This window comes from Mastigoproctus giganteus, chromosome 13 (genome assembly GCF_048544385.1).
Source record: "Mastigoproctus giganteus isolate SK-2022 chromosome 13, ASM4854438v1, whole genome shotgun sequence".
Classification (NCBI taxonomy): Eukaryota; Metazoa; Arthropoda; class Arachnida; order Uropygi; family Thelyphonidae; genus Mastigoproctus; species Mastigoproctus giganteus.
This window is the reverse complement of record NC_143587.1, coordinates 73,554,899-73,576,654: the sequence shown is the minus strand read 5'-3', so window position 1 is coordinate 73,576,654 and position 21,756 is coordinate 73,554,899. Positions and strand designations below refer to the sequence as shown.

The following is a 21,756-nucleotide window of genomic DNA, read 5'->3' as shown; positions in this document are numbered from 1 at the left end:
TAAGGTTTGTATAATTTATGAATTTTATTTATGCTTTTATAATAATATATCTCCTTTAAGTAATTATCATTGCTTTCAGATAGGTTTAACATGTGTAAACCTGTTAACAATTGTAAAAATGTCGTTAACAAGTTGAACATGTTTGAAGTTTGAACTGGTAAAAGTTAATGTCACTTAGAAGCCACCCAACAAACATTTGAGGGCCACTGGATGGCTGCCAGTTTGACATGCCTCTTGTAGAGCTATTTTTTTCTAAACAATACCTGAACCCATAGGTGCCAGCAGCATGGTGCAAGGTGGTGCAAGTGCACTACCTTTGGATTTCAAAGTAATACACAATTTTTAATATTTTCATTAATGTATTAAGATAGTGTAGCTTAATTTTCATTAATTTATTTTGATGAAAATTTGGTGAAAAAAAAATTTATTCCCACATGCATCACCTTGAAAAACAACCTGCCGGCACCCATGTCTGAACCCTTTCCATATGAACATATAACTATAGGGTGACTTACTGAGTAACATGCTGCTCAGAAATATGAGTAATATCATTAGGGGTTTTTGTTGTGTAATGCCTTCTATCTTGTGTTTGTAAATAATATTAAATGCAAGTTTGTGCTCATTATCAAACATGTAAAAGAAGTTCATTAGAAGTTTGGTTAAAATTTGAAAAAAGTATTGCCTTATCTCATAGTAAACTTTGAAAATATAAAAAGAGTATTTAATTTACCTGTAATCTTTAATGAATTTTTTAATAATTAATTAATCTTTAATTTACATTGTAATATTTAATTTTATCTTTTAGTATCATCTTGCTCTGCTACCTTTGTATTTGGAACTATATATCAGAGGCCTAACAACAGATCTAAGCAACCTTGAAGCTGCTCGTCAAGTAGAAGCACATACAGCAGCCCTTGAATTGGAGGTTCATATGGCAGCAGTATATACTAAACTTGCAACTCTTTTCATCAACGTTGATAGTGACATAGCACGTGAGTGCATGTTGAGTGCTTTTTCGCTTGAACCAACACGAGAAAGGTTGGAATTGTTAAGTCAGATATCCCAGCAGCTGCCACTTAGTTCTGAACAGAAAGATGACAGTGTAGAACAGAAATTGGACCAGGTACCAGAATCCTTTGCAGAAGCACCGAAACCATTTTCCAAACCTGAAAGTGTTACAGGGAAAGACTTAATTGAGCCTCAGGTATCACTGAACAATGCTAGCATCTCAGACTCAATATTACCAAGTCCTGTGGATATGCTAAATTCTTTAGATATGTCATCTGAAAAATTAATTGAACATAAAGTTCATAATCAATGTCTTAGAGAAAATTTTAAAAAAGATAAAGAACAATCTTTTGAAGAAAATTCTAGAATACTTGAAGAGCAGGAGGATCTTGGTAAAAACATAAATAACTTAAATCAAAATGAAGAACAGTTCATTGGAGAGAACAGTAAACAAAATGAGCAAGGTTTCCTTGAAGAGAACGGCAATCAAATTGAACAGTTTATTGGGAAGATTTCTGATCAAACCACTCAATTTTTTGATGAGAACTCCAAACAGAATGAAGAGAATACTCATGTGGATAATGCTAGGCAAAGTAAAGAAATCTCTGTGACAAACAATGAAAACAATCAGTATCCATGTGGAGAATGTCCGGTAGAATGTTCAGAGAAGCAAGAAGGTAAAGAATGTGCTGTGAATAAGAAATCAAGCTGCTATTCTTTATCTGTACAGAGTGCACATGATGAGCAGTGTTTACCACCAGAAAAGAATGATACAAATGATCTAAAATCATCTTGGTCAACATATCATTATCCATTTGTTCATCCAGTATTGGATAATAGCTTAGAGTCTCTATCGTCAGATATTTCTAAGGATTTTGTGATTGTTTTGGAATGCATTAGAAGTAGACTTTTAAGGTGTTCTCGAAATTGGGACGAAATGGAAAAAATTTGTGAAGACTATTTAGAAACCATGTCGGCATTGAGAATTATGTTCCTACATTCAAATTTATATGGTAGTGCAGACAGTGAAACAGACTCTGTGTCAGAAGATGATGGTTCAGAAGTCAGTGATGAAAATCATGAGGAAGACTATAGTGTATATAAAGATTACTTGGCTAACAAGCTACCACTTCTAGGAAGATACATTGCTTTAGGATCAGGCGCTAACTTTAAAAGATTTGTAAATATCTCTGATATGTATTTTCCAAATTTACAGTATTGTAGCTTTCCTAATCAAGATGGGTTGCTGTCATCTCAGCTAGAAAGGTTAAAATATAGGAAAAAACATAAAAATCATAAAGAAAAGGATACTACTAAAAATGGGGCAAAGAAAAAGACAAAGCCTGAAAGGGGTGTTGACCTTCAACTTCTAAATGAAAAGGATCTGCAAAAAAGAAAGAAGAAAAAGAAACGGAAGACCAGAAGAGAAAAAGACCATGATACAAGTCCTAAAAAACATCATTCTGATAAGGGAAAAAATGGACAGGTTTTATTAAAAAATAAGAGAAAAAAGAAGAGACTCAGAAAAAAGATAAAAGAAAATAAAAGTCATGACGTTGATGATTCATTGCTGGATGGAAGTTTCAGTTCAAGAGAATTTGCCAATATGGTTAGTCAACATGCAAAACTATTATTATCAAAATTTCAATCAAATATGGAGCCAAATAACCCATCAGGAAACAGTCCACCATACACATCAACTTGTGTATCTTCTAGCAATCCAGCCGTTGCTCTTTCAGACATAGTAACTGTTAGACATTCTGAAAGTATTAAGAAAATAAAGATGAAGAAGAACATATCTACTTTAAATAAAAATAGGAAGCATAAATTTGTTAATCGTCGACTCAAACATCTGAAGCAGTCTAAGCTAGAAGTTCATAAGAGAGCAAAAAAGAAAGAATTAAAATCAGAATCCAAGAAAAGTAAAAAGAAAGCTATAGATGTTATGAACAACCCAATTGAATCAATTACTGGATCTTTACTTCAGCTTGCAGATGAACAGTCTGTTGAACATAGTGAAGATCCAGCAGTGTTACTAGGCTATCCTCATCCTGTTCAGTTTTCTAGTATGAGACAAGTGCAGTCTGTTCAGATTCAGAGCTCTTTAACTGTTGATGTGCATACCAGTGTTACTGCACTTCAAAGTCTTGAAGCAGCTGCTAACAGAACTCTTGCGCCAGCTAATCCAACACAAGCCAAATTATCATCACCGGTGAGTACTGCACCAGATGTGGTACAGATGCAGCTTGTACTTCCTGGCCAGCAGTCAAATGATACTGTTATTGCTGTTGCTACTCCTGTTTCTAAAGAAAAAAATATGCAGAAAGAGGTTTCGGGAGTGTCGGCATCATCGTCCTCTGCTAGTCATGCATTATTAAAATATATGTGTGCCAAAATGGCCTCTCAAGAATGTAAAGTTTTATCAATGAATCAGTCCACTGCTTGTGTTGTAATGCCTAGTGCTACTTTATCAACACCTCCTTGCATTAAAAATAAAGGAGGAAATAAAGATAAATCTGCAGGTTCTTTTGAAACATCTGTTTCTCAATCAACTATGAAACAAGTCCACTCAAGAACAACTTCATCGGGTATGTTGGTTGGAAGGATGATTCCTGTTCTGAATAAAACAAACAAAGAAGCATCATCTTTACATTCCACAAACCAAACAGTAGTTAATATACCTGCTGCATCAGCTAATTCTTCACCTGTTGGGCTGATCCCAACTTCTAATAGTGTAATGGTACCAGTTTCAGTTTCAGCCTGCGAAAGGACAGATACATTGCAGCATCAATCACAGCCACCACCAACTCAACATACTATGACAGCACTTACAATCCCATTTCCTCAAACCCTTCAAAACGGAGGGGGTAAGAAAGTTTTTACAGGAAAATTAGTCATACCCATTGGAAATCTGAACTGTTCTAATGTTAAAACAGTTAATGCAAACAATTATGGCCAACCACAAGTTAGCACTGGTGATCCTGGACATGGAAGCCAAGCTATCACTATACCTGGACTTATAATTGTTAAGGGAGGAACACAGAATAAGCAAATGACAACAAATCAGCTGCAAAAGGAATCGATGCCTAGGATCTCTATACCTTCCAGAAATCAGAAGAATGTCACATCAGTTAGGAATCATACCATTGAACTTCCAAAAACTAATTCAAAAGGTGCATCCAGACCTCGTACCAACCCCCAAAAAACACTGCAAAAGGACAGACAAAAGGTTGGTAGAATATTGCCATCTTCTCGGCAGCCTCATGCAAGTAAAATTACACTAGCAAATTTTGATAAGCAAATGCAGTTACCGGCTAGCACATCTGTATCAGTACCACAGTCTTTGTCTTCATATTCACACATTACTCCACTCTCTGCAGTCAGTTGTAACAAAGGAAATGCAGACAATAGGTTGTCGGGTTCAGTCAGAGCTTCCAATATAGCTCCATCCATTACTGTCAGTGCATCCCTCCCAGGAAATATGTCTTCATCTTCTGTGACTTCAGTTATTCCTCCTGGATATCCAAATCAAACTTCCACATCTTTAAATAAAAACATTGTGGTGAATAGTAATACCATAACTGCAGCTAATGTTGAAACCCCACAGAATCAAGGAAATTTATTAACTAATAATTATCTTGTTTCCTGTACTACTACCACTGCTACTTCTGTACTTCCTAGAGATCAAATAAAATATTCAGTCATTCAAAATATTGCTGGTGTTGATGTCCAGCTTTCAAATCTTCAGGTCCTCCATACTAAACAAAATCCTTCACTAGCCCAATCTGCTCTTAATATGTCAAATAGCGGCACAGGACCTGCTACAAATTCAGAAAAGATGGTGATTTGCAAACCATCAAATATAGCACTATCACCTTCATCCACTTTAAATAGTTCTGTAGTTCCATCTACTCCTACTGGTATCAGAACATCTTACACAGTAGCACCAAGCATTTCTTCCCAGCTACATCCAAATAACTTAGTAGCAACTGTAAATAGTGTAACTAAATCAAGAAATGCAACCTCTTCTGTACCAAGATTGCCTAATCCAGCTACTGTTTGTGCACGTACTGGTCAAGCTCCACAATTAATTGTTGGCAGTAGGTTAGAAAATTATAATGGTGGCACGCAGGTAACATCTGGGACAGTAACAGCAGCAATAAATGCAGCTCCTGTTAATAGTACAGAAAGTTCAGGACAGAATATAGAACTTCCTACACGATCCCTGTCATCAATCAGTGATGCTGTCAGATTTAGCCTTATGGTCATGGACGATGCTGCTGGAGGTGTAGAAAACCAGGTAAGGGAATTTTTTTAAGTTGAATTTGACATAGTTACTTTATACCACTAATTTTGGTGTTTTTTAAGAAAATGTTCCAGATACTGTTATTTAAAAAAAAAACAATTGTCATGTGCCAGGAACCCATTCTGGTAACATTTCTGTTTGCAGTGATTGAAACCAAGATATAGTCTGGTTGAAATCTACTTCCATTCCTGAGCATTTTCCATGCATATCTTTTTTTTTATGCTATCTAAACCAAGTATTTGTTATCATTAGCTCATTCTGTTTACAAAACCACCAACCTTTCCCTCTCTGGTTCCACCTATCTAGTCCATGTCACATTGCATATTTTTCCTCATTTCCTTCTCCAACCACTGCATTCTAATCATCCATAATTACAAAAAATATGTCTGCCTGATCTCTCTCAATCATATTTTCTAAGGATTAAGAGAATTAATTGTGTTCATTTGTTATATTGCTATTATGTTTTAATGTAGTTTTACTATCTTTTATCATATTATACTGTTTTAAAAGATTAAAAGATTATTTATGTATGAAAAATTTTTTACACATAAATCTTCTATCATTAGGTTTACAGCTCTCTTCAAATATAAAGCATTTTGTTTAGAGAGGTTGATGACACAGATTATTGCATGTTTTAATGATTAATAATAATAATAATTTGGGAGACACATCTGTATTAAAAATGTTATGAATTCGCATTCAGATTTATATAAAAAGGAAGGATTAGTGCAAAAATGATAGTTTTTGCACTAATCCTTGATCAATGAAAATCACAAAAATGATCAATGAAATCAATTTTTCTTTCTATTTTCTACTATTCTATTCTGATAGTTTATACACCATTATGAAAAATGGTGCAGAAATGCATTCAGTATTTCTCTCTTCATTCTATGCCATTTCTAAAGTTGTATCACAGTGTTTGTATAAAGGTTATTAAAATTAAAATTGCAAAAGTTAAATGTTGTATTTCACAAACAAGGAAATTATGCATATCCATCATCAATGTAGTCCATGTTACATTCAATACATTCACTTGAGCACTGCAGTAATGCCTGGATTCCTTGAGAGAATAAGTTTTGTTGTTGTTATTTGGTTTTTAGGAGCATTAGCAGCTAAGGCCATATTGCTCCGGGGATATGCAGTGGTCAATCCCTGACCTTTCCGCATCCTCCGTATTTGGTGGTCACGGGCTCGAACCCCGATCTAATCAAGAAGCGTGTGCTACGCACTGCTGCTCCATACCACCTCGCTACGGAGGTGCCAAGATGTTTGTTATTTGTTATTTGGTTTTTAGGAGCATTAGCAACTAAGGTCATATTGCTCTGGGATATGCGGTGGTCATTCCCTGACCTTTCCGCATCCTCTGTATTTGGTGGTGATGGGCTCGAACCCCGGTCTAATCAAGAAGCGTGTGCTACGTACTGCTGCTCCTTCACACTTGGCAACGGAGGTACCGAGGCACCAAGAAGTTTTGTGATTGATATTAATGCCATATATGCATTGCTGTCTTGACCTCTTCATTTGAAGAGAAATAACATCCTCTTAGGGCTTCTCTTAGGAAAGATTAAGAAAGATGTTGCAGCAGTTAGCATTAGCAGAGGCACATAATGCAAGAAAGCAAGCTTATACAGCATCAGCCAAAAAAAAACCTTTCCCATTTCACTGATCCATTCTTTCCAAATGTTTGTCTAGTTCTACCTTGAATATATTTAAGCTATCAACTTCCACAACAACAGATGGAAGTTTGTTCCAGCAATTAACTACCCACTGGCTAAAGGCAAATTTCCGTACATCTATTCTACATCTTCCGTACATCTGCAACTTCTGGAGACTATGCCCCCTCAGGTTTGTAATCTGAGAAAGAGAAAGAATCCCATCAGCATTAAGCCTGCTCAATCCATTAAAGGCCTTTTACATCTCAATCAGATCGCCTCTCAGGTGCCTAGTCTCCAGAAGCTGCAATTTGCAGAACTTAAGCCTTTCTTCATAAGAGCACCCCTTTGTTCCCCTCATCAGTCTTGTTGCCCTTCTCTGTACTCATTCTAGCAACTCTACATTCTTCCTAAAATGAAGCTTCCAGACCTGTACACAGTACTCGGGGTGTGGTCTGACCATTGCCTTATACAAGGGGATGATCACCTCCTTATCCCTGTTTGCAAAATTCCTGTATACCATTGACAAGACCCCATGACCTACTCTGGCAGCCTGTCTGCACTGCTCAGAGAACTTCATATCTGACTGCACAATTACCTTAGGTTTCTTTCATTCTTCAATATCCTGTGTGTAACACCACCAAGTTGGTACATTTCTCTGGGGTTACTGCTACCCATATGTACTACTTTGCATTTGTCAATGTTAAACTTGAGTTGCGACTTCTCAGCCCATCTGCCCAACTTTTCCAGATCCTGTTGCAGCAGCATACTGTCATTACTCTTATTAACAATCCTGCCAACCTTTATATCATCTGCAAACTTTGACATTAAGCTTGATATACCTTCATCAATATCACTGATAAATATACAAAACAACAATGAGCCCAACGCCAAACTCTGAGGGACATCACTAATAACATTAGTCCACGTAGAGTAGTATCCATTGATTACCATTCTTTGTCCCACTCAACCATTCTTTTATCCATTGTAGCAACTTACCCTTAATACCATACTGTTCCAATTTGTATAGTAGTCTTCCATGTGTAACAGTATCAAACGCTTTCCTGAAATCCAAGTATATGATATCAAAATTATTTTTTGCATCCAGTTCCTTTGTGACCATGTAATAGTATCCAATCAGTTTGGTCAGACAAGACTTCCCTTTAACAAACACATGCTGTATCTGAATTATTACTGCTCTCTTGTCTAGATGAACCTGCAATGCTTCTTTAACCTGTGACTCCATTATTTTCCTTGGAACAGAAGTCATACTAACAGGTCTGTAATTACTCGTGTCACCCTTTTATACCCCTTTGTGAATTGGAGATACATTTGCACATATCCAGTTGGTGGGGACTTCTCTTGAGTCGAAGGATGCTCTCTCTCAATTATGGCTAAGGGTTTCCTTACTTCCTTTGCCACCTCCTTTAATATAACTGGATAGATACCAACTACCCCAGGTGCCTTTCTTATGTTTAACTTCAACAATTTCTCCTCCACTTTGCTCTCAGTTATTACAAAATCATTTAACTCCCTGTTACAGTTTGATAAACATCTGGCCCTCTCCTCCTTGAATAACTCCTCATGTGTGAATATAGATGCAAAATACTCATTTAGTTTGGCAGCTATCTGAGATTGATCATCTTCAGTCAAACCATTGATATCAAGTGGACCAATCTGATTCATCCCCTTACTTTTAGAGTTTATATAAGTAAAGAAGTCTTTGCTGTTTTTCTTTGCATCCTTTGCCAATGATTTCTCATAATCTGCCTTCACTTGCCTAACCTCCTTTGTGACTTGATAACAGACTTGCTTGTATCTGCCATAGGCATCTGTGTTGCCTGACAATTTATATGCATCCCATGCATTTTTCTTCTCTGCCATGAGTCTCATTAGTTCATCTGACATCCATTTGGGTCTAAACCTAGAACAGTATTTCTTAGTTGGAACAAAACGTCTAGTATCTTTCAAAATTACTTTCTTGAACCCTTCCAATTTAGAATTTGCTGTTTGTAACATCATCAGCATGTCCCACTGTGTAGAATAATTATTTTCAGTTCAGTATTTTGTTGTTCTGAACCCAAAGCAATAAATATTCTAAATATTCAATGCCTATAAATATTCAACGACAGAATCTGCTTTAATGCCTATAAATATTGAACGAAGGAATCTGCTTTGGGCTCAGAAATACAAATATTAACCAGCAGATTCTTAAACATGGGTTATCCCCTTGGTACAATAAACTGAATTAGGGTACAAGCTAAGGATAGGATACAAAATACTACACCAACCAACAATAATGATATCAAAAAATAATTTATATCTGTCCCATATGTTGAACAGTGGCACAAACAGCTTAACAGATTCTTTAAAAATACCGAATTTAAAATTGTGGCCAGGCCAATATGGAAATTACACACTATACTGAACAATCACTCAGTCCTTTCCTCGTTCGCAACACAAATTAATGACCTGGTATACAACATTTCTTGCAATGATTGCGACTTGCCTTACCAGTCGCCCAGTCCTTTCCTCGTTCGCAACACAAATTAATGACCTGGTATGCAACATTTCTTGCAGTGATTGCGACTCTTCTTACCAGGGTGTTTTCCTCTGAATATTTGTGTTAATCAACATGCGGCCTCAGTTCATGCTTCTCATTCAGCAGCGTCAGAACGAGACCATCATTAGCCTTTCACGGCGTTAATGAAAAACATACTTTTTTATTTAGCGAGGCCAAAACGTAATTATACATGACTATTAATTGCAGAAACCGTTGAAATTCAATCACACAAGAATTCTGTTAATGTTCGCCGGCCATATCTGTTCTCCGATTCATGAGCTTTTATGCGATGCGCACTTTTATGCGATCTCCTACACTTAATGTCATTAGTGCCAATGTGTGTAATGATATCACCTTTTGTGCTCCTAAAAGATGGAGCTGGACACGGCTCTCATCATATACTCCCTCTTATCGTGTCTGTGCATGACTGCAGACACTTTCAAATTTAACCCTAACTCATGACTTTTTTTTAACATTGACCTGTACTTGCTAAGTAAATCTGCAGATCTGCTACACTTAATGTCATTAGTGCCAATGTGTATAATGATATCACCTTTTGTGCTCCTAAAAGATGATATCTGCTCTACAATGTCATCAACTTTGCCTCTGGCAGACATACTCTGGTCCTATTCCACCTATCTTTTTTGCACAATGTATTTCCCATTTCCCTGACAATTGAGTCACTGACAATAACTAGCTCCTGTGGGAATAGCGCATTCTGCCCTGAAGATTGTGCTGCTGTGTTGCCTGGTACAAAAGAGTGAGCTCTGCCATTGAGTTGGGCAGCCAAGAGCTTGATGCCCCCCCCATTTTAATTCCATTGAGGGCTTCTATTTGACTCTTCAAGCTCTCATAGATGCCCATCAGAATGCTGAGTTGGCACCTAATTTCTTCACATTCTCTGCACGTAGCATACAAAAAGATATCCTCCAATGGCTAGATCCTGTTCTGTTTGAGAGAGATCTGCAAACATGTCACATTTTACACTTTCTTTTAGACTGTGATGTGTTGGAGAATCACTCCCTTTGGTTCTCCCCCGAACCATAGCACATTCGCTGCTTTGTGCATGTTGCTTTGCTGCTCTAGTCTGGGGCATGATTTCCGTTTAAATACAATTTAATTAACAATAAAAATGTAAAGGATTTATAAATTTAATTGATTAATTGCCAATACTATACTAAGCTAACAGAGTCCTACTACAATTTTACATATTACGCTATCTAGTTTTATGTTATACCTTACACTATCAAGTTCGAGATATATGTTACATTCTGTACTGATACTACACAATGGCGGCAAGTTTCGAACGGTACAAGTTTTACCGATACTAAGTAATAACCTACAAAATCTCTAAGTTCAAAATATATCGAGTATCGTAACTAGGAATATAAAGCTACTTCTAGAAAATAAATTAATATGGCAGTTAAGTCAGTAAAATGGTAAAAATTTAAGAAAAACTTCTCTATTAGCTGGAGCCGTAAAAAGTTCGCCCGCACCGAGCTAATCTTGTTCCCACTAGTTAATGGTAAAGGCACATGATTTAACTTCAGATGAGAGGCCTTTGATAATTTAAGGCACTATATGGCATCTACAAAATTGGAAGATTGCTGAAGTATTGCGAATACATTTGAATTATGGAATACTTTTAAAGCAAAAGTCACAGAAGCCATGAATGCATACATACATTAAGAAAATATTGCACAAGGAGGATGCCAAAATTGATGACTGCAGAGCTGGCCAATCAAATAGAGTAGAAAAGATAGCATAGGATAGTTATAGAACGATGAAAAGTACTGATACCTACAGCAGGTACAGGTTGATCTGTAATAGTACCACAAATGAGGTTGGGGGCGGGGACAAGGCTGCATATGAGAAAGCATTGGCTAAGAGAGCAAAGAATGGGGACAAAGAATTTTTCACATATGTGAATACAACGAAGAAGAAGAAAGCGCATCAGATCCGACCCTTATGCACTGGGTGTGGGAAAGTAATAGATAACCCAGCTAATGTTGCAGATGAATTGAATGGGTACATTGCATCAGTCTTTACTGATGAATGACTTTTCATATTGAGAGGAGGCTGTGTGAGTGAGACTGAGCCATATTAGTGATTTCATAATTACAGATGACAGTTTATTAGAAAACTTTTGAGCATAAAGGCAAGTAAGGCTTCAAGAGTGGATGATGGCATATACCCAGTAGTTTTGAGGGAGACCACTAGGGAGTGTATTGAACCATTGAGGTTAATTATGAGGCGTATCTGGACTCAGGGGAAATTCCTTTGGATTGGAGAAGTGCCAACATCTCACCAATATATAAAGGCATTTCTTAGAGTGAAATTGGTAAATACAGACCAGTTAGTCTGACTTCAGTGGTAGGAAAAATCTTAGAGGCAGTGATTAAGAGTACAATTCAAGAATATTTAAATATATATGGCATTAGGACATACAGCATGGCTTTGTTAAGGAAAAAATAATGTTTAACTAACATAGGATATTTTGACACAGTTACTCATGAGCTGGATGAAAGGAACAATTTCGACAGTTTATTTGGATTTTAGCAAAGTTTTTGACTCGGTCACTCATGGGAGGTTACTATATAAGTTTGAACGGGTTGGAATTATTTGTAAGATTCTAAGATGGATTGCTGGGTGGCTGCAGGGCAGAAGGCAGAGGGTTGTGATTAATGGATATTCTTTAGATTGGTGTAATTTCAGGAGTGGGGTCTCTCAAACATTGGTTCTTGGACCACTGTTGTTTCTCAATTTCATAAATGACATTGATGAAGGGATAAAAGGCGTGATGTCAGAATTTGCAGGTGGCGTAAAGTTTGGTAGAGTCGTTAATGATCAGTGCCAAGCAGCATTCCTTCAAGATGACTTGAATTGACTTCAAAATGGTCAGAGAAGTTGTTTTAATGCTGCTAAATGCACGGTCTTACACTTGGGGAATAGCCACCCCCAAATAAATTATACACTTGGTGGGGTTGAATTGAAAACAGTGGAGGAGGAAAAGGATCTGGGAGTTATGATATGGGCAGATATGAAGTTTTCTGAATAGTGCAAACAAGCAGCCAGGAAAGCCTATAGTGTCCTCTCAATAATTTATCAAATATTATCCTTTAGAGATAGGGAGGTCATAATCCCACTATATATGGCAATTTTAAGACTACATTTGGAATACTGTGTTCAAGTATAGAGACTTCATCTGAAAAAAAAAAAAGCCATTGAGTTTCTTGAAAGGGTCCAAAGACAGTCAACTTGAATGGTGAGATCGGCAAAAGGACAACCATAGGAGGAAATACTCCAAATACAGAGCTTGGCAACCAGGCACCTCAGGGTGACCTGATTGAGGTTTGAGGTTTATAAGGCTCTGAGAGGGATTAGTGAAATGATTGAAGGTGGAATTTTCACTGTTATAAAGAATTCCAGAACTAGAGGCCATAAACTCAAATTGCAGGGATTGAGGTTTAGATTATTTTATCTTTATTAATAACAAGATACACAACAGGTAACCATTAACAGTGTATCTGAGATCAGAACAATAAACATAATAACAATAATATGAAATCCAACAGGAAGATAAACATTGATATAGATTCAAACATTAAAATCATATGTACAAAAGAGGATTGCATTAAGTTAAGTTACCAGTAAAACAAGTAATAATTAATCAGTTAGAGAATAGAAAAATAATAATAAACTACAATAATTAGAACAGAGCTAGTCACTTTGCAGTTTAAGAGAATAGGCAAACTTGTGGATGGAGTTCATTAGTGATTGGGAGTTGTCAAAGAAGTCAATGAGAGAGTCATTTGCTGATTTGCTGATTCTGTTCAGTGGACTGAATTTCATAAAGTCCATGGTGGCGGAGTCAAGGCGAAATGGTGTAAGGTTCCTTACTTGTCTACAAGGAGCATTGAAGTTGATTTTAGTGAGGATATCAGGTGCTTCATAAGTTCCAGTGATTACTTTGGCTAGAAGGGTGATGTCAGCAGTAACTCTTCTAGTGCACAGAGTCCTCAGATGAAAATAATCACAGAGCGATTCATAATACACTGAGTGAGAGAATAGAGGATTACGGTATCATAATACACTGAGTGATAGAATAGAGGATTACGGTACGTAAGGTAACGGACAAAATTTTTTGGACTGCTTCAATTTTGTTAGTTAGTCTTTGTGTGAGGATTCCAGATGGGTGAACTGAATTCAAGGATTGGCAGAACAATAGTTTTATAAAGGATAACCGCATATCTGTAGTTTTTGAACTTGTATGTGTTCCGTTTGATGAATCCCAATGTTTTGAATGCTTTGCTGGTGATTTTAAGGACATGAGCATCGAATTTAGCACTGCTGGAGAAGAGAATCCCCAAGTCGTTAACTTGGTCACACCTTTCGATGATCACAGAATTAATACTGTACTCTGTGTTTATTAGTTGTGGAGATCTGCTGGATGAGAAAGAGATTACTTTGTACTTCGAGGAGTTAGCAGACAAGCCATTCATAGATAGCCACAGAGAGAATTTATTGAGAGCACATTGAAGCTGTTGAGAATCGGTAATCTCCTTCACTGCTGAGTAGATCTTAAGATCATCTGCATAGAGAGCAACTTGAACATTGGAAGTGTAGATGAAAGAAGGAAGATCATTTACAAAAACAATGAAAAGAAGAGGACCTAAGGGGGAGCCTTGTGGTACTCCACTTAGTGGTATAAAGCAGTCTGAGTTCACTTGATTGATGATAACGCTCAAGGAATGATGAGTAATATAGCTGCGTAGCCATGAGAGCAAAGGGCCACGGATACCATATAGCTTAAGTTTTTCCAGAAGTTGTTTGTGTGGGACTTTATCAAATGCCTTAGATATATCTGTGTAGACTGCATCAACTTGAAGGTGATTATCAAGAACTTCAGAAGTGTATTGCCAGAAAGAAAGCAAATTTGTGACTACTGACTTGTCACTACAGAAGCCACGTTGATTCTGATCAATGAAAGGCCTGAAGAATTTGAAGAGATGTTTGTGTACTGCTGTTTTACAAGGATATGGGTCTGTAATCAGTTACATCATTTTTATCACCTTTTTTGAAAATAGGAAGTATATTGACCTGCTTAAAGTGCTTAGGATACTTCCCCAGCCTGAGAGACAAGTTGAAGATCCACAGTATGAGGAGTTTTAAGGTAGTGACAGTCATTTTCCAAAATAAGCTTTTGATGTCATCTGGACCTCTAGTATAGTCATTTCTCATGCTTTTTTTAATGCCGAATTTAAATCTCCACCAGTGATAAAGAGGTTAATGAGGATATTATCTTTAACAGGTGTGAAGTCAGGAAATGAGGCAGGTCTCAATGTATCGTTTGTTTGAATTCTGGAAAAATGTTTGGCAAACTCTTGAGCAATACTGAATTCGTCCGATAAGAGAATTCCATCTGCATTATGGAGTTGTAACTTTCTACTGGTTATATTCTTATGCTTCATGTAATTCCAGAATGGTTTGATATCTCTGTGAGTAAGCAGACTATCCTGAACTGACTCTGTATACATATTGTAAGAGTTTAATATGAGCGTTTTCACTTCTTTGCAGAGTTGGCTGAATATTTCATAGTATTGACTGTCACCTGATTGCTTATGCTTGTTTCTATAGAATTCTTTGGATTTAATTTTATGTATTAGTTCGCTGTTATACCAGTGCAGGTAGGTAGAGCGTGTGGTCAGATGGGATTGAGAAACAATGTCAGATATAACTGAGTGGACACAGTTGATCAGGTTGCTGGTGAACACGTCGATGTCATTCATAGTGTCAAAGAGCTGCTTATCTATTATGTTACTGAGAGCTAGGTTGAGTGAGCAGAGGCCAGTCAGCCATTCTGAAATTGAATCGTGGAGAACGAGAGCTGCATTTGAAGTTATGAGAAGTCACAGTGATGTCAAAAGTAATTGGCAAATGATCCGAGTGAAATATAGGGTTGTAATTGTGAACCTCTATATGAGTAGAAGAGAATATTAGGTCAAGGTAGGCATTTTCTCTGGTTGGAAAATTACAAACTTGTTCAAGACCATAGCTATGAAGCATATTAAAGAGAGCCCTAGTCTGCAGTGATGGAGAAGATCCTAAATTGGCCAGTTTACAGTTAAAGTCACCCAAAACCATTGCTATGTCGGCAGATTGAATTAGTGGGAAGATAGATTCCACCAATCTTTCTAAGCACTGAAGGTCGATATTAGTTAAGGGAGGTGGAAAATAAAGCAATACGATTAAAATTTTTAACTTGCCAAGATGAAGAAGGCAGTATAGTGATTCAATATTTGTGAAATTTGATACAATTTCACAGAGTATATGGTTAGAATGTATAATAGCTACTCCGCCTCCACGAGACCCTCTGTTCTTTCTATGGATTGTATATTGTCCATCTATAATCTCCTGATCATCAATATCTATGGAGAGCCAGGTTTCAGTGAGCAGATAAATGTCATAAATATGTGAGCCTTGGATTACTCTAAAGTGGTTTAGGTTGCTAATTATACTCCTGCAATTTTGAAGGTAAACACTGAACAGTTGAGATCTGGGAATAGAGAGCATAGTATGTATAGATAGCAGGGCCACTGATTGCTATATCTGTGGAGAAGAGATTTTGGATTCCCTTGATGGTTTGTTCATGAAGCATTTTACTAGAGCCCCTGATAAGAGGGATCTTAGATTCAGCACCTTTTCTGTTTGTGATGGAAGGCATGTTATTATAAAAGATGAGTAAGTGGGACACCGTGTCTTCAGAGAACGAACATCTACACTGAAACCATATTCTTCTTTAATTAAGTTGATAAGATCTTCAGATTTAGTGGTTGGTCCAAGCCTAGAAACAAAAATTCGGTCTTTTGTGGGAATAATTGTGATATTGTACTTATGTTTGAGTAACTGAGATTTTTCTGCATTAGTTACATTCTGTGTTTGATGAATTTTGGCTGGGAGCTTGGAGGAAGTATCTTGAGATATAGAGGCTTTATCATTTTCTGAAGGTTTGTTCTGTTTTGATCTTTGGTGTGATACTTGAGACTGGCAATCAAAAGCAGTTTACTCACTGTGGCGGCAGCCCTACAGACAGGTTTGCAGACCTCAGACAGTTAAGACCTCATTAGATGTGGCAGCAGTTATTTTTGCATATGTTGCCTTAACTGATGTTGAAGAGGATTCTATTTGGTGACTCTGAGCTTATAAAATAGAGGTACAGACAGAACTGTTCTGCAGAGGAGAGCAGATGGTAGGAGTGGTTCGATTTACATCAGAAGAATCATCTGACAGAGTGTGTTTGGCAATAAATTGCTCTGTTGAATGACTTGAATTATGAATGTTAGCAGGCTTTGGCAAATTAATATTTGCAGCAGTAGGAGTATTGAGGCTGGTGGAAGATGAAGATCTGGTCTCAATACTAAGGGCATTGTCAGGTAATGAAGAATTCTTATTCACTTTGAGCCCATTAGTTTCAGTTATGTCTTGCCTTAAGTGGCAAGACATAATTGACGTGAGATTTTTAATTTGGGCGTTAATGTCAGAAATTTCAGCCTGTTGATTAGTTAATATTGTTTTTATACCACGAATCTCTGTGGATAGCTTGCAGTTTCCTTCATTGAGTGTATTAGAATCCAGGGGAATATCAGATTTTGCAGTATGAGGTATGCTGATTAGCTGAGTTTGATGGAGGATTTTCTTCATAGTATTAAAGAGTAGTTCCTGGAATTCAGTTGATTGCAGAATAGAAAAGGTTGGATTCAGAGTTTCAGTAGGGAGGGAGTTAGCACTGAGATCTTCTTACAGCACAGATATATGTGTTTGAATTGATGCATCTGAAAGTTGATGCAACCCCGGAGACAACAAGCAGTGATTAGGGGCTTCTTCCATTCAAAGTCAGTATTTCTAGTTATTGCCATGATATTTGTCTCAAATGAACTAGAGTAGGGCATTTCAACTTTTTTAGCGGAAGAGGAGAAAAGTGTCTCAGGTTCTGTGCTGTTTTGCGTTGCAACAGTTATAGGGCTTTTCTGAGAATTTCTGAGTCGACATCTATCACAACAGAATGATTTCCGACAACTTTTATTTAATTTTTTCAGGTCAGATTGGGTACAGTCATTGCATATTAATTGCTTACACTCCATACATTGGATAATGGGGTCAGAGCTGGTCCCACAGATTGTGCAGACGCTAGAATTTTGACAGAAGGTAGTATTTGTCATATTGAATTCAGTTACTGTAGTGTTACTAGACAATTTAATATCACCACCAGTTGTGGTTTTGCAAGCAATTGGCACTGTGACCAGCCAGTCGCCTTAGTTGTTCCACAGGTAGCAGGGGTCTAAGTAGGGAGGGGAGAGCAGAGCAGCTATGCGAAACTCTAATGCCTGGTCAAGATCAAGTGTCTGTTGGACACATGTATAAGTTGAACTACAAGATAATGGCTGAAAGCACTTGTATAAAGTAGCAGAATGAACATGCAGAAATTCATTTAATACTTATCTGTTGTCTGCTCAAATAATAAAGCACTTGCATTTGGCAATCCAAGGGCCTATCTTTATGTGGTGGCACTAATAGGAACTTAATACTTTAATTAAAAAACACACAAATCAAGAAATGTTTACGAAGCACATCGTACAAACAGCTGGACACAATCGTCCCCCTAGCGGAAGATTAGATTATAGGAAGTCTTCTTTTAGCTGGCGAATTGATTGCTGGAACGAGTTGTCCTCACGGGTAGTTGAGGCTGACAGTTTGAATAAATTCAAAAGTCAATTGTATAGTTACCTGTGTGAGCAAGGAAAGCATATAATTTGTATTTTCTTATATACTTGGTGTTTTTTTTTTTTTTTTTTTTTTTTTCAGTGCAGCAAAAGCCTGTGGCTTCTTTGCACTGTGTGGCAAATACTATTACTATTAATGTCCCTAAAAGCAAACGTAAGCACTGCTGTATTATGAACACACTATCAAACATGACACGTTGTGAAATATATTGCATTATCCCTTTATAATCATGTATTCTTGTGTAGAATACTTGTACGTATGTTTATTGTGTTTGACGTTGGTGTTTATTGTGATGATGTTGCTAAGTGTCCTTTGTTAGTTTACTAAGGAAGTTCTGCAGGATTACTACTTAAATATTTGAGGAAGTTATATTTTCTAGTATAATGGTTTTATTTGCATTTAACAGTCAATTGTTATATACAAGTTTCTCACCATGTTATAATATAATATTACATTGTGGAAATCGCTGTACAATATATACAAGGTGCAAGCTAAAAGTTTCTGGACTGGCCATTTGAAGCACTAACCACATGTGTAGCAGTTCTGATTGAGATTTAGTGTGGCAAGTTTGACACCAATAGGACATTTTGTTTTTAAACAATTAGTGTTTAAGTGTGTTTCTGTTTAAGTGTGTCTTGTGATTTTTGTCGCTGAATAAGGTAGTGAACATTAAGGAATTGTGCATTTGCATCAAATTTTGTCAGAAACTTGGGAAAACAGCTTTGGAAACTTATGAAATGTTTATACAAGCATTTGGTGATGCTGCTATATGTAGAACACAAACTTTTCAATAGTATTCATGTTTTCAAGTCAGTTGAACTTTGGTTGAGGATTTTGAGTGCTTAGGTCATCCATGAGGAGGGACTGCATACAATTGATGATGTCTGTGACATTCTAGGCCTGTGGTCATAGGCCTAGGATGTCACAGACTATAAAGTCATTGATACCTGGTTTGCATTTTAACTCAAAATTTAAACATGAGATGGATTGCTGCAAAATTTTTACTCCGTTTCCTGGGTAGATTAACATAAACAGAACTGGCTTTCTGTATGCAGGAACCTGCATGGTCAGGTCGGAAAGAACAGAAACTTCCTTTTCAAGGTCATAACAGGCAATGAAAGCTGGGTTTATGGTTATGACCCAGGAACACAGCAGCAGTCCTCCTAGTGGACAAGTCCATCATCTCCATGTCCAAAAATGGCAAGGCAGGTCAAATCAAACATAAAGAGCATGCTGATTGTTTCCTTCAACAATGAGGGGGGCATTTCAGGAGTTCCTTCTGCCAAGCCCGGGGGCTCACATCTGGTGAGTATGGGCTTGGCACACCCAGGGTCCTGAGCTGGATATCATCATTCTTCTCTTTCTTGGTGATTCCCTTCTATTTTTGACTCTCTCTCTCTCTCTCTCTCTCTCTCTCAGGGTTACTTGGGAACTTTTTTTTTTCCTGGCGCAGCATAAGCCCCAGGCTTCCTTGCATCATATGGATAATAATAATAATAAAAAGCCAAACTGTAAATCACTAGTTCTACACTGGAGTTCTAAGGTATTCGGGGGAGGATGTCAGGAGAAAATTCCTAGACAAATGGCACTCTCAGGATTGGCATCTGCATTACAACAATATGCCAATCCACACAGCTTCGTTGGTTCCACATTTTTCAGCCAAGAACAAAATGGTGATGGTCCCACAACATCCCTATTTTCCTGAATAGGGAAAATATCCCCTAGCCCCAGGGGATAGAACGTCCTCTATCTCCTGTACCCCCCCCCCTTTTGACTTCTTCCTGTTTCCAAAATGAAAATCCAGTTAATAGGATGAAGGTTTGAAGATGCAGAGATTCAAGCTAAATTGCAAAAGGTGTTGGACAGCATCACAAAACAGAAGTACCAGAGATACTTCTAATGGTGGAAGAAGTGATGGGATTGATCTATAAACTCTGTTGGGGACAATGCCAAAATGTAACTGATATAAGTCTAAATTAATTTTATTGCCCCAGTCCAGAAACATTTGGCTTGTGCCTTGTATGTTATTGTAAAAGACCAAAATTCATTAAATCCTAAGATTTATCAATTTGCTTTGGAAAAATCTGAATCCTTTTTCATTATCTGACTGAAGTACCTGTATACTAATACCAAAATATCAACACATTTCATTTTATTTTGGACTTTTACCACTCTGACTGTAAATCCTAGTATTTAACAGTTTGCTTTGATAATTGCATTTTGCAAATTCTTTTCTGTTATGACTGTATATTCAGTGCTTTGAATGTAGCAAATATGTTTCTCAGGCACTTCTGTAGGGATATATCCCTACAAAGGGGCCTCAGAAACATGTTTGCCCTTGTCCCATGCCCTTTTTTAAAAAGTGAATGAAGCAGGAAATTGTCATTGCTTGCTTTTACTATCTGATTATCAATATATTCTCTATTCCCGGATCTCTATTTTCTGAGGCTTAGAGGGGAACAGGCATTCTGTGTTATCAGACGCTCGGTCTAAAACACTGATGGATCCAATATGTTTCTATTTTAGAAGATTTAGGAGAAGTCCAGTTGGCCTGCCTGCCTGCCTAAAATCCACTCATGCACACCTCGGTAAGCCCTGTTACATCACTTTGGTGGCAACAAATGTATACAGTGGTTCTCATGAAGACACCTGGTCAGCACGGAGGAAAAGACCAAGCCCTCCAGAAATTTATTAAATATGAGACACAACAAAACAAATGGCCCTCAGTTCCCTGTGACTTACACTTTCCCTCTTATGACAATGAGAGGAACAGAATGGCAGCAGAGAGTGCAAAGAATCTCCTGGTACAACCAGGCTGCCATGCATGGAAACTGAACTTGGCCTGTTTCAATGTAAGATCACTCATTGGTGAAGACAGGATATTAGAGCAGGAAATGGAATTAGACAAGAAGACAAGAATTAGACAAGTGAATTGGAATATCATCGACTTGGATGAAGCAAGAAGACGAAATGAATCACTTACAAATTTATCAAGTGGAAATCTGCTGTACACCAATGGAAACAGTGAAAAGAGTGTAGGTGGAGTTGGCTTTCTGGTCCATAAAGATAATATTAAAAACAACATTTTGGAATTCAAAAGTACATCATCAAGGATGTAAAGACTACTACTCAAAGTTTCTAAGAAGTACAAACTAAAGGTTGTAATGATATATGCAACAACGTCGAGCCACGATGATGAAGAAATTGAAGAAATGTACACCGAAATTGAGAGACTTCTAGATGAACAGAAAACTCATTACACCATATGGGGATTGCAATGCAATGCTAAGGTTGGAAAGAGACAAAACAGCACAGAAACGGAAACTATAGGAAATTTTGGAATTGATGAAAGAGGTGAAAGATTTGTGGAATTTGCAGAATCTCGAGGAATGTCAGTAATGAACAGGTTTTTCAAGAAAAGGGGTGAACAGAAAGTGGACATGGAA

The 21,756-nt window shown here is 37.3% G+C and overlaps 1 protein-coding gene across 1 annotated transcript in view; it reads left to right on the top strand.

Moving 5' to 3' along the window:
* The window catches only part of LOC150076166 (uncharacterized), a 287,981-nt gene that overhangs the window by 252,424 nt on the left and 13,801 nt on the right, over positions 1-21,756 (top strand). Inside the window, exon 7 of the mRNA XM_090387515.1 lies at positions 806-5,308. Coding sequence (XP_090243641.1) covers positions 806-5,308 — 4,503 coding nt within the window. The remainder of the gene's footprint in view (positions 1-805; positions 5,309-21,756) is intronic.